The 14,472-nt window shown below is 39.9% G+C and overlaps 1 protein-coding gene across 4 annotated transcripts in view; it reads left to right on the top strand.

Annotated features, from left to right (window-relative positions):
• rsbn1 (round spermatid basic protein 1) overlaps positions 1-14,472 on the top strand; it is a 47,042-nt gene that overhangs the window by 27,071 nt on the left and 5,499 nt on the right. Inside the window, exons 3-6 of one of the 4 annotated variants that reach the window (XR_015523634.1) lie at positions 10,780-11,912; positions 12,101-13,239; positions 13,324-13,491; positions 13,605-13,716. Coding sequence is in view for 2 of the 4 variants with exons in the window: in XM_087307244.1 (XP_087163370.1) it covers positions 10,780-10,917; positions 13,097-13,239; positions 13,324-13,491; positions 13,605-13,716 (561 nt within the window). In the remaining 2 variants the exon portion in view is untranslated. Of the gene's footprint in view, positions 1-8,865; positions 11,913-12,100; positions 13,240-13,323; positions 13,492-13,604; positions 13,717-14,472 lie in introns of all 4 variants that reach the window. The other 3 variants (XR_015523635.1, XM_087307245.1, XM_087307244.1) reach the window with 3 other exon arrangements.

Raw genomic sequence — 14,472 nt, 5'->3', positions numbered from 1 at the left:
TCTAGATCTTCACAATATATCATCGCTTGAGCTGTCAGATACACAACCAACCAAATTTGGTGCTGCTATGAAAAAATTTGTGGGATGAGTTTATTACTTTGTAAATCATGACATTTTCTGTGGCCAGCAGGTGGGGCTATAACTGTATCTGGATATCGGCATGTAAACTTGTTCTGGTCTGGACTCTTATCAAGCCTGGGAATTTTGAGGCAGATCAGATGATGCATGCCTGAGTTATAACGACTTCCTGTTTTGTGGCGAATCATCAAAGTTTGCGAGGCCGCCACGGACACGCCCATCGACAAAACCTCTAAAGCTTCGCAATTTAACATCGCCAAGGCCTTTAGATGACAAAACCCAATTTTGGTGTCGATAGGATAAAATCCCTAGGAGGAGTTCGTTAAGATACAAAGCCTGAAAATGGCAAAAATGCCACTTATTTGCCGCAGGAAGTTAAAAATATCCAACTTCCTGTTGGGTTTGAGATATGGCTCCAAGAGACTTTTTTGTATGTTTTGGCGTGTTTAAGGTGTTTGCCAATTTTCGTGCATGTGCGTGATTCGTAGATCAGGGGCTCGTCCGTTTAATTTTTATAGGTGGCGCTGTCGAGTCATTTTGCCACGCCCACTTCATTATTGTTATGAGGATGTGTTCAGGAGAGGACTTTTATCAACCATGTGAAGTTATAGGCAAATCGGACATTGTGTGGTTGAGTTATAAGGACTTCCTGTTCCATGGCGAAGCGTTGAGGTTTGTCATGCCGCCACGGACACGCCCCTCTCCGAAAACTCTAGATCTTCACAATATATCATCGCTAGGGCTTTCAGATAACACAACCCAAATTTGGTGCTGATACGAAAAAATTTGTGGGAGGAGTTTGTTACGATGTAAAACATGTCATTTCCTGTGGCCAGCAGGTGGCGCTATAACTGTATCTGGATATCGGCATGTAAACGTGTTCATGTCAGGACTGTTATCAAACGTGTGAATTTTGAGGCAGATCGGATAATGCATGCCTGAGTTATAACGACTTCCTGTTTTGTGACGAATCGTCAAAGTTTGCGAGGCCGCCACGGACACGCCCATCGACGAAAACTCTAAAGCTTCGCAATTTAACATCGCCAAGGCCTTTAGATGTCAAAACCCAATTTTGGTGTCGATCGGATAAAATCCCTAGGAGGAGTTCGTTAAAGTACAACGCCTGGAAATGGCAAAAACGCCACTTTTTCGCCGCAGGAAGTAAAAAATATCCGACTTCCTGTTGGGTTTGAGATATGGCTCCAAGAGACTTTTTCGTATGTTTTGGCATGTTTGAGGTGTGTGCCAATTTTCGTGCATGTGCGTGATTCGTGGATCGGGGGCTCGTCCGTTTAATTTTTCTAGGTGGCGCTGTCGAGTCATTTTGCCACGCCCACTTCCGAAGCCCTTAACAAACGTAAATTTTCGCCACTTCTGAGGCGTGTGCAAAGTTGCGTGAGTTTTCGGGCATGTTTAGCCCCTCAAAATCGCGATTCATTCCAGAGGAGAATAATAATAATAATAATTAAAGCTGCAAGCAGCGATGATAGGGACCTCGCACCCGGGCTCACCGCCGCCCGGTGGCCACAGGATGACAGAGAACAGCGAACAGTAATAATTTAAGCCAATATATTAAAAAAATCTGAGAAAATCACAGATTTATGCCAAATTTCCTCCTGTCAGCAGGTGGCGCTATAACTGTGACTGGCATGTAGATGTCTTCAGGAGAGGAAACTCATCAAGCATGTGAAGTTTTAGGCAGATCGGACATTGTTTGGCTGAGTTATAAATCAAACTGCCTTTTGTCAGCAGGTGGCGCTATGACAGACTCAATGTTGTTATGTAGATGTGTTCAGGAGAGGACTTTTATCAACCTTGTGAAGTTTCAGCCAGATCAGACTTTGTGTGGTTGAGTTATACTGCAAACTACCATCTGCCAGCAGGTGGCACTATAACTGTGACTTAAGATTGGCATGTAGATGTCTTCAGTAATGGAATTTAATCAACCATGTGAAGTTTCAGGCAGATCGGAGTTTGTGTGGTTGAGTTATAAGCCAATCTACCTTCTGCCAGCAGGTGGCGCAATGACTGACTCAATATTGTTATGTGGATGTGTTCAGAAGAGGACTTTTATCAATCATGTGAAGTTTCAGGCAGATCCGACATTGTGTGGTTGAGTTATAATAACTTCCTGTTCCATGGCGAAGCGTTGAGGTTTGTCATGCCACCACCGACACGCCCCTCTGCAAAAACTCTAGATCTTCACAATATATCATCGCTTGAGCTTTCAGATGACACCACTCTATTTTGATGCTGATACGGGAAAGTTTGTGGGAGGAGTTTGTTACAGTGTCAAACATGTCATTTCCTGTGGCCAGCAGGTGGCGCTATAACTGTAACTGGATATCGGCACGTAAACCTGTTCAGGTCAGCACTGTTATTAAATGTGTGAATTTTGAGGCAGATCGAATTTTGCATGCCTGAGTTATAACGACTTCCTGTTTTGTGGCGAATCATCAACGTTTGCGAGCCCGCCACGGACACGCCCATCGATGAAAACTCTAAAGCGTCGCAATTTAACATCACCAAGGCTTTAAGATGACAAAACCCAATTTTGGTGGCAATCAGATAAAATCCCTAGGAGGAGTTCGTTAAAATACAACGCCTGGAAATGGCAAAAACGCCACTTTTTCGCCGCAGGAAGTTAAAAATATCCGACTTCCTGTTAGGTTTGAGATATGGCTCCAAGAGACTTTTTCGTATGTTTTGTCATGTTTAAGGTGTGTGCCAATTTTCGTGCATGTGCGTGATTCGTAGCTTGGGGGCTCGTCCATTTAATTTTTCTAGGTGGCGCTGTCGAGTCATTTTGCCACGCCCACTTCAATATTGTTATGTGGATGTGTTCAAGAGATGACGTTTATCAACCATGTGAAGTTTCAGGCAGATCGGACATTGTGTGGTTGAGTTATAAGGACTTCCTGTTCCATGGCGAAGCGTTGAGGTTTGTCATACCGCCACGGACACGCCCCTCTGCGAAAACTCTAGATCTTCACAATATATTATCGCTAGAGCTTTCAGATAACATCACTCAATTTTGGAGCTGATACGAAAAAATTTGTGAGAGGAGTTTATTACTCCGTAAATCATGTCATTTCCTGTGGCCAGCAGGTGGCGCTATAACTATATCTGGATATTGGCATGTAAACGTGTTCAGGTTAGGACGCTTATCAAGAGTGTGAATTTTGAAGCAGATCTGATAATGCATGCCTGAGTTATAACGACTTCCTTTTTTGTGGCGAATCATCAAAGTTTGCGAAGGCGCCACGGACACGCCCATCGACGAAAACTCTAAAGCTTCGCAATTTAACATCGCCAAGGCCTTTAGATGACAAAACCCAATTTTGGTGTCGATCGGATAAAATCCCTAGGAGGAGTTCGTTAAAATACAACGCCTGAAAATGGCAAAAACGCCACTTTTTCGCCGCAGGAAGTTAAAAATATCAGACTTCCTGTTGGGTTTGAGATATGGCTCCAAGAGACTTTTTCGTATGGTTTGGCATGTTTGAGGTGTGTGCCAATTTTCGTGCATGTGCGTGATTCGTGTATCGGGGGCTCGTCCGTTTAATTTTTCTAGGTGGCGCTGTCGAGTCATTTTGCCACGCCCACTTCCGAGACCCATATCAACCTGCTATTTACACCGCGTTTGGTGTGTGTGCAAATTTTCACGAGTTTTCGGGCATGTTTAGACCCTCAAAAGTGCCCCGATAGGGGGCGGAATAATAATAATAATAATAATAAAAAACGGAGCAATTCCAATAGGGCCTACGCACCGTTTCGGTGCTCGGTCCCTAATAATAATAATAATAATAATAATAATAATTAAAGCTGCAAGCAGCGATGATAGGGACCTCGCACCCGGGCTCACCACCGCCCAGTGGCCTCAGGATGACAGAAAACAGCGAACAATAATAATTTAAGCCGATATATATAAAGAACCTGAGAAAATGGAACATTCATGCCAAACTTCCTCTTGTCAGCAGGTGGCGCTATGACTGTGACTCAAGATTTGCATGTAGATGCCTTCGGTAGAAGAATCTTATCAATCATGTGAATTTTTAGCCAGATCGGACATTGTTTAGCTGAGTTATATGTAATTTCCTGTTGCCAGCAGGTGGCGCTATGACTGTGACTCGATATTGGCATGTAGATGTCTTCAGAAGAGGATTTTAATAAACCATGTAAATTTTCAGGCTGGTCAGACTTTGTGTGGCTGAGTTATAAGCCAAACTACCTTCTGCCAGCAGGTGGCGCCATGACTGACTCAATATAATTATGTAGATGTGCTTAGGAGAGGACTTTCATCAACCATGTGAAGTTTCAGGCAGATCGGACATTGTGTGGCCGAGTTACAAGCCAAACTACCTTCTGCCAGCAGGTGGCGCTATGACAGACTCAATATTGTTATGTGGATGTGTTCAGGAGAGGAATATGATCAACCTTGTGACGTTTCAGGCAGATCGGACATTGTGTGGTTGAGTTATACGCATTTCCTGTTCCATGGCGAATTGTTGAGGTTTGTCATGCCGCCACGGACACGCCCTTCTGCAAAATCTCTAGATCTTTACAATATATCATCGCTAGAGCTTTCAAATAACATCACTCATATTTGGTGCTTATATAATAAAGTTTGAGGAAGGAGTATATTACAATGTAAAACATGTCATTTCCTGTGGCCAGCAGGTGGCGATATAACTCTATCTGGATATCAGCATATAAACGTATTCAGGTCAGGACTGTTATCAAATGTGTGAATTTTGAGGCAGATCTGATAATGCAAGCCTGAGTTATAATGAGTTCCTATTTTGTGGCGAATCGTCAAAGTTTGCAAGGCCGCCACAGACACGCCCATCGACGAAAACTCTAAAGCTTCGCAATTTAACATCGCCAAGGCCTTTAGATGACAAAACCCAATTTTGGTGTCGATCGGATAAAAACCCTAGGAGGAGTTCGTTAAAATACAACGCCTGGAAATGGCAAAAATGCCACTTTTTCGCCGCAGGAAGTTAAAAATAACCGACTTCCTGTTGGGTTTGAGATATGGCTCCAAGAGACTTTTTCGTATGTTTTGGCATGTTTGAGGTGTGTGCCAATTTTCGTGCATGTGCGTGATTCGTGGATCAGGGGCTCGTCCGTTTAATTTTTGTAGGTGGCGCTGTCGAGTCATTTTGCCACGCCCACTTCATTATTGTTATGAAGATGTATTCAGGAGAGGACTTTTATCAACCTTGTGAAGTTTCAGGCAGATCGCACATTGTACGGTTGAGTTATAAGGACTTCCTGTTCCATAGCGAAGCGTTGAGGTTTGTCATGTCGCCATGGACACGCCCCTCTGCGAAAACTCTAGATCTTCACAATATAACATCGCTAGGGCTTTCAGATAACACAACCCAAATTTGGTGCTGATACGATAAAATTTGTGGGAGAAGTTTGTCACAATGTAAAACATGTCATTTCCTGTGGCCAGCAGGTGGCGCTATAACTGTATCTGGACATCGGCATGTAAACGTGTTCAGGTCAGGACTCTTATCAAGCGTGTGAATTTTGAGGCAGATCGGATAATGCATGCCTGAGTTATAACGACTTCCTGTTTTGTGGCGAATCGTCAAACTTTGCGAGGCCGCCACAGACACGCCCATCGACGAAAACTCTAAAGCTTCGCAATTTAACATCGCCAAGGCCTTTAGATGACAAAACCCAATTTTGGTGTTTATCAGATAAAATCCCTAGGAGGAGTTCGTTAAAATACAACGCCTGGAAATGGCAAAAACGCCACTTTTTCGCCGCAGGAAGTCAAAAATATCTAACTTCCTGTTGGGTTTGAGATATGGCTCCAAGAGACTTTTTCGTATGTTTTGGCATGTTTGAGGAGTGTGCCAATTTTCGTGCATGTGCGTGATTCGTGGATCGGGGGCTCGTCCGTTTAAATTTTCTAGGTGGCGCTGTCGAGTCATTTTGCCACACCTCTTTCCGAGACCCATAATAAACGTAAATTTTCGCCACTTCTGAGGCGTGTGCGAAGTTTTGTGAGTTTTCGGGCATGTTTAGCCCCTCAAAACCGCGATTCATTCCGCGGAAGAAGAAGAAGAAGAAGAAGAAGAATTAAAGCTGCAAGCAGCGATGATAGGGACCTCGCACCCGGGCTCACCGCCGCCCGGTGGCCTCAGGATGACAGAGAACAGCGAACAGTAATAATTTAAGCCATTATATTTAAAAAATCTGAGAAAATCACCGATTTATGCCAAACCTCCTCCTCTCAGCAGGTGGCGCTTTGACTGTGACTCAAGATTGGCATGTAGATGTCACCAGGAGAGGAATCTTATCAATCATGTGAAGTTTCAGGCAGATCGAACATTGTTTAGCTGAGTTATAAGCCAAACTGCCTTTTGTCAGCAGGTGGCGCTACGACAGACTCAATGTTGTTATGTAGATGTGTTCAGGAGAGGACTTTTATCAACCATGTGAACTTTCAGGCAGATCGGACTTTGTGTGGTTGAGTTATAATGCAAACTACCAACTGCCAGCAGGTGGCGCTATAACTGTGACTTAAGATTGGCATGTAGATGCCTTCAGTAATGGAATTTAATCAACCATGTGAAGTTTCAGGCAGATCGGACATTGTGTGGCTGAGTTATAAGCCAAACTACCTGTTGCCAGCAGGTGGCGCTATGACTGTGACTCAATATTGGCACGTAGATGTCTTCAGGAGAGGACTTTTATCAACCCTGTGAAGTTTCAGGCTGATTGGACATTGTGTGGCTGAGTTATAAGCAAAACTACCTTCTGTCACTAGGTGGCGCTATGACTGACTCAATATTGGCATTTAGATGTCTTCAGGAGAGGAATTTAATCAACCATGTGAAGTTTCAGGCAGATCAGACATTGTGTGCCTGAGTTATAAGCACTTCCTTTTTCATGGCGAAGCGTTGAGGTTTGTCATGCCACCACATACACGCCCCTCTACGAAAACTCTAGATCTTCACAATATATCATCGCTTGAGCTTTCAGATACACAACCAACCAAATTTGGTGCTGATATGAAAACATTTGTGGGATGAGTTTATTACTTTGTAAATCATGACATTTTCTGTGGTCAGCAGGTGGCGCTATAACTGTATCTGGATATCGGCATGTAAACTTGTTCTGGTCTGGACTCTTATTAAACGTGTGAATTTTGAGGCAGATCGGGTAATGCATGCCTGAGTTATAATGACTTCCGGTTTTGTGGCGAATCGTTAAAGTTTGTGAGGCCGCCACGGACACGCCCATCGACAAAACCTCTAAAGCTTCGCAATTTAACATCGCCAAGGCCTTTAGATGACAAAACCCAATTTTGGTGTCGATAGCATAAAATCCCTAGGAGGAGTTCGTTAAGATACAAAGCCTGGAAATGGCAAAAATGCCACTTATTTGCCGCAGGAAGTTAAAAATATCCGACTTCCTGTTGGGTTTGAGTTATGGCTCCAAGAGACTTTTTCGTATGTTTTGGCTTGTTTAAGGTGTGTGCCAATTTTCGTGCATGTGCGTGATTCGTAGATCAGGGGCTCTTCCGTTTAATTTTTATAGGTGGCGCTGTCGAGTCATTTTGCCACGCCCACTTCATTATTGTTATGAGGATGTGTTCAGGAGAGGACTTTTATCCACCATGTTAAGTTTCAGGCAGATCGGACATTGTGTGCTTGAGTTATAAGGACTTCCTGTTCCATGGCGAAGCGTTGAGGTTTGTCATGCCGCCACGGACACGCCCCTCTGCGAAAACTCTAGATCTTCACAATATATCATCGCTAGGGCTTTCAGATAACACAACCCAAATTTGGTGCTGATACAAAAAAATTTGTGGGAGGAGTTTGTTACGATGTAAAACATGTCATTTCCTGTGGCCAGCAGGTGGCGCTATAACTGTATCTGGATATTGGCATGTAAACTTGTTCAGGTCAGGACTCTTATCAAACGTGTGAATTTTGAGGCGGATCGGATAATGCATGACTGAGTTATAACGACTTCCTGTTTTGTGGCGAATCGTCAAAGTTTGCGAGGCCGCCACGGACACGCCCATCGATGAAAACTCTAAAGCTTCGCAATTTAACATCGCCAAGGCCTTTAGATGACAAAACCCAATTTTGGTGTCGATCGGATAAAATCCCTAGGAGGAGTTCGTTAAAATACAACGCCTGGAAATGGCAAAAACGCCACTTTTTCGTCGCAGGAAGTCAAAAATATCCAACTTCCTGTTGGGTTTGAGATATGGCTCCAAGAGACTTTTTTGTATGTTTTGGCATGTTTGAGGTGTGTGCCAATTTTTGTGCATGTGCGTGATTCGTGGATCGGGGGCTTGTCCGTTTAATTTTTCTAGGTGGCGCTGTCGAGTCATTTTGCCACGCCCACTTCAGAAGACCATAAAAAAGGTAAATTTTCGCCACTTCTGAGGCGTGTGCAAAGTTGCGTGAGTTTTCGGGCTTGTTTAGCCCCTCAAAATCGCGATTCATTGGAGAGAAGAATAATAATAATAATAAACGGAGCAATTCCAATAGGGCCTTGCACCGTTCGGTGCTCGGTCCCTAATAATAAGAAACGGAGCAATTCCAATAGGGCCTTGCACCGTTCGGTGCTCGGTCCCTAATAAACGGAGCAATTCCAATAGGGCCTACGCACCGTTTCGGTGCTCGGTCCCTAATAAACGGAGCAATTCCAATAGGGCCTTGCACCGTTCGGTGCTCGGTCCCTAATAATAATAAACGGAGCAATTCCAATAGGGCCTTGCACCGTTCGGTGCTCGGTCCCTAATTAAAGGATCTGTTTGTGTTCAAGAAGTGCTAGAGTTAGAAGTGGGGTGTTTTGTTTTTGTTTTTTAAAAGGAAGAAGAATGTTTTTACAGGTGGTTTGTCAAGACCACTCACCTGAGTAAAGCACACTTTATAAATGCACTTTTTCTTTTCTTCTCCATGGAGCGGTTTGTAAGAACATGTCCAATGCAAATGTGCAAAACCAATGATAGTGATGGTTAAAGTATCACTTACACAAGGAATGTTAACTGAAACTATAAAGTTTTAATAATTGTATTCAATCTATTAATAAAAAAGTTCACACCACCGTTTTAACAATAATAAAGAACAATATGCTAATCATTTATCTTTTTTTAAACAGCCTTTGTAAAAATATTGACAGCCAATCAGAATCCACTTGACTTTAAAGAGATCAAGCATTTAAATTTGTGAACGATAAATCAGGAGGCCATGCTTCTGATAAACCAGGCATTGTTTTCTTGTTAATGGTTAAACGAGTCACAAAACCCACGTGGTTTTTGAGCAGTGGTTCAGATCATGTTTTGAATCCGCAAAAAATAGCCTGACAAGTATATTTTTTTCAATTTATAATAGGAACACATGATTTTAACAAAAGTAACCAATGGAACGTGTTTGAGCATAGAAAAATTTAATAAATAGCCTGCTAAAATTAATAATACAGTATTTTATTATAACATTTTATTTAATTCAGACATGATCACACTTTACCACCTTTTGTTGACAAATCAAGATGCAAAAGCTTTCTTTCTTAAGGATGTAATAACCAATAGAAAGAAACGAATAGCTTCTGGTAGGAACAAACTTGCTTCTGACCTTTTAGCTCTGTTGTAATATTACAGGTTAATATAGATTAATTTAATAAGATGAATACATGTGTGAAGCATGAAGCAGCACATTATAGGGTAGGCTTACTTTATTTTTCTGCAACAGTTGGCATAATATTGCTTTGGATGACAAAATGGCAACAAATTGGAACAGTTTTGTCCACATTCATTACATCATCATAATCTCTGAATATAGTGGCTTCTATTGTTTAGTTTTTTTTTTATTATTCATGCTGCACAGTTTGCATCTGTGTAGATGCGCTGTTAGCTTTTGTGAGCAATCTGCAAATGACAGTGGTTTAATCTCATGTTTACTGTCATTTTGTTTAAACATAAAATACTTCCATAAATCAGTTTAATTTGATTTAATTTAATTTAAAATTTTAAACCGCCACTGGCTTCTATTGGCTACTGTGACCTTCTGACATGAATCGTCTGTGTGTTTAGCGGCTGGAAAGATCTCAATGTCATCTTCAGGATGTAGAGATGAAGTACAGATTTACATCGTCTTAAGCGCGCATAATGAGAAATGATTTAAGAATTTCCCTAATCGATGTTGTTTGGTTAAATTGAAGCCTAATTAAAATCTAAATCTATAGCTCTAAAGCATTTTTGAGGGCATACAAGAAGATCTGCGCTTGAGCAGCATGTATAAACCATTTCAATGTGGTCATGTAATTGGCCCATGAACATTTCTTGCTTGTTATCAAACTTTTTCATAACTGTAACAAGAGGCAATTCAATCATAACTTAATGTTAAAACAGCTCTCACAACATTATTTATTGATATGTGGCTCTTTTTGGATGTTATAGAAGCTATAGAGATTAAAAATGTAAAACAGGAAATACGTTGGGTCCATTGGTTTTGTTTACATCCCTCAAAACGGCCTATTTTAGAAGGCGCAAGAAGTTTTGTGCTCAAACAGCGTAGGTGTACATTTATTTCTATAAATATGTATAATATGATAATTATTTTTAAATATGTATAATAAATGGGCCTTATATAATAAATGGGCCTTTACGTTTTTTCTTCATAGTGTCTCTGAAATGCTGTTTTTTTTTTTTTTTATTATCAGGTGAGCCGAACTTACTGCTGTGGGACATATAGAGCCGGTCCCATGAGGCAGATCAGTCTCGTGGGTGCAGTAGATGAAGAGGTTGGAGATTTCTTCCCAGAGTTCTTGGACATGCTTGAGGAGTCTCCGTTTCTGAAGGTTAGGACGTAATCTCTCACAGATGACTGAGTTTGAAAGGCCTTGCTCTGATGCTGTTTTGTAGTGCAAATGGGGTTTCAAATCACTATTTGCCAGCAGAGATTCTTATCATTTTGCAGCTATAAGTTGTGATTTCTTACTTTTTTTTAAATGATTTGGTTTACTAAAAAAGACATTTGTTGTTTTTTTTTAAACTACTTATTTACAATGAGCTGAAATAACACAGCTATTGTTTTTTTTTTTGTTTTTTTTTGGAACAACCTAATTTTTATGTTCAATCCATTTACATTTGTAAAAACTAACGAGTTACCTTTATTCCGTCATGTTGTCCCAACACAAATCAGTTATGTGGAACCCAGCATTTTTTAAAGTTCTCATAACTAAAAAATTTGAGGTTTTAGTTTGTCTGTATTTGTTTGCTGCAAAACGTATGACTATTATTATTTTTTTTAAATATCACTTATTTACTCACCAACACCTGATTTATTCAGAATCAAAATTGGATAAAGTGGAATATATTTTAGCTGTACTTTTATTCCTGTGATGCAAGGCTGAAAATTCAGCCTACAATAATTCTAGTCTTGTCAAATGATCCTCAGGAATCATTTGAATATGCTGATTTGCTGTTGGTGAATGTAGTATGATCTCATGTTGTAAAATGGTTGGCCTGCTTGATGTTTTTAATGATATACTTTTTGCTAAATTGTAATGATGAATTCACCATTTATTTTGTAACAAATTTTCAAATTAGCAAAAAAAAGAGAATATATTGAATTTTTGGACCATTGTGTTGGGAGTTACACATTTTTGTCCAGCAAACATGTCCTCTTGAAACCATTTAGCCGATGATGATGTTGATGATGTTATGGCTGATAACTTATTGAAAATATTATATTGAAGTTTTAAAGTAAAACAGAGATCAACTCTAAAATCCAAAACCAAACATGTTAAATGCCTTTAGCTTAAACTTGATGTCATTATATTATACAGCAGAGGTGCCAAAACTTTTTCTTATGAAGGGCCAAAAACCAACCTTGATTAAGGCTAGTGGGCTGAAGGTGAACATTGTTGCCAAGAGTAAATTCCTAACTTATTTAATGATATTTAAAAATAACTAAAATCATTGCTTTATATGAACTAATACAACATAATTCTTTAACATTTAATTATGAACTTATTACAGTATGTACAAAAACAATCTCATTTAAAACAGAATGCAGTTGCACTAGATTTTGCCCTGATTTGCTCACTGATGTCTTTTACATAGTCCTTTATCTGTCGAGTGGCATTGTTTACAATTCAAAATACCAGATTCATTTATAACATTTCATTTCAGTTAGCTTTTTTGTAGCTCAGCAATAAAACAAACAAAAAAGATTGTCATTAGAAATTACCTTCTCAGATGGAATAGTCAGTCTTCTCAGATGGAATAGTCAGTCTTCTCAGATGGAATAGTCAGTCTTCTCAGATGGAATGGTGGGCCAAATCAAAGGTTACATTGGGCCTACTTTGGTTTGCGAGTCCTACTTTGGGCAGCTCTTTCCTGTTACATTTAACATTATTTAAATTAAAACATATTTTTGCCCCATTTTATTGTTATCTGGAGAGTCTTTAAAGGAATTATTTTTACATGTAAATTCTTCAAAGACTTGAATTTTTAATAAACTTTTCCAATTTTTTCATATTATTTTTCTTATAATTTTTTCATATTTTCACAATTTTGCATATTATTTATTTGTTTGAAGACTTTTTGTTGTTATAAACCTTTTAATCACAGAAAAGTGTTATTTTAGGAAAAAGTTTGTAAATTGGACCTGTGCTTTCCATAGAATGGCCTTTATTGAATTTACGTTTTTAAAGATTAATTCAAGTCAAGTTAAAAATTTGTAAAATAAGCATGTAAACATAAATAAACCAATGTTAAATAGTTAAAATAAACCTCTGATATCAGCCAAAGTTTTGCATTCCTAAATAACAGCAAGTTGAAAGTGTCATGAATAATGGCTGTGACATGTTTGCACTGATATGTTCCGCCCGACATCCTGTTTCAATGGGAATTATGTAGGCACAAAGAAAACCACATTCATCCAGCAGTCATTTCTTGACATTCAGACAATGGTCAGAGCAAGGCTATTGCATTGCTTTAGCTTCCCAGCTTACATTTTGTTTATCCGTGCAGATGACTTTACCATGGGGCAGCCTGTCCAGTCTGAAGCTTGACTGCAGGTCCCAAAGCGATGACGGTCCCATCATGTGGGTCAGACCTGGCGAACAAATGGTTCCCACAGCCGACATGCCCAAGTCTCCGTTCAAGAGACGAAGGTAGGTACATTTGACTTCACAGAATCGCTTTCCTAAATATAGCCATTTGTGGCTCCTCATAAAACGCTTTGCTTTTGCTTGAAGATCAATGAACGAGATCAAGAACTTGCATTACCTCCCGAGAGCCAGTGAACCACGTGAGGTTCTGTTTGAGGATCGGACGCGAGCACATGCTGATCATGTTGGCCAGAGTTTCGACTGGCAGAGCACAGCAGCTGTGGGTGTCCTGAAAGCGGTGCATTTTGGGGAATGGTGAGTGCAGCCATCTGCTACTTTGGACCATGTGCATGGGCTTGTATGTGCAGGACGTTGAGGGTGTAGTTAGCTATAGGTTAAAATGAACTTTTGGTGTTTTTATGCCTCAGTAGGAGTGACCAGCCACGGATAACCAAAGATGTGGTCTGTTTTCATGCTGAGGACTTTAATGATGTGGTTCAGAGGCTTCAGCTGGACTTGTATGAGCCGCCGGTGTCACAGGTAACTGTTCAACTCCTCTTCCCAGGACAGACTAGAGGCATGTGTGTTTATAAGTAGGCATGGATAGGATGACCGCTTGGGTTGTGTAAAAGCTCACATACAAAGTCAGAAATTTATTGAGCTTGCCGAAAAAAAAATTAGAATGCCCCAATAATTACAGATGATGCTTATATGTGATTTAAAGTACGTCTATTATGGTTCTTGCGATTAAAATGGAATGCGTAAATTATTCAGGTTTATTATTATTATTATTATTATTATTATTATTATTATTATTATTATTTAAAGCATTTAATTTTTAAGTTCTTAACCTTTTGACCAATCACACGTTTCTTGTTCTGTTATGAATGCAGTAAAGGCTTTTGGATTAGTTACTGCTGAAAAATGGTGATTTGTCTAAATCTGACTCAGTCTAACTGACTGAATTTTGCATGCCTGTGAATTCTTTATAAACAACAAACTGCTGAAAAAAAGAGATGAAGAATAATAAAAAAAGATAAGTATAGCTTAAAGTATATTTTACCACATGCAGTCTGTGGCAGTTCAGGGGCTGTTCTCTTCATGAGCTTACATGGAAAGCTGTGTGACAGTGTGGCTGTGTTTTTTTTTGTGTAAACTTTTAACCACCATTAATAATCACTATTATAATATCAAAAATTAAATCTGACAATAATGATTTTTGTCTGTATTGCAGCTGTAATATTGTCAATTATTATCATTATTATTTATCTTATTTAAATATGCAGTGTGGGAGCT

This window comes from Danio rerio, chromosome 23 (genome assembly GCF_052040795.2).
Source record: "Danio rerio strain M-AB ecotype USA chromosome 23, GRCz13ab, whole genome shotgun sequence".
Taxonomy (NCBI): domain Eukaryota; kingdom Metazoa; phylum Chordata; class Actinopteri; order Cypriniformes; family Danionidae; genus Danio; species Danio rerio.
The sequence above is the reverse complement of the archived record's forward strand: the minus strand, read 5'-3'. Positions and strand labels throughout refer to the sequence as shown.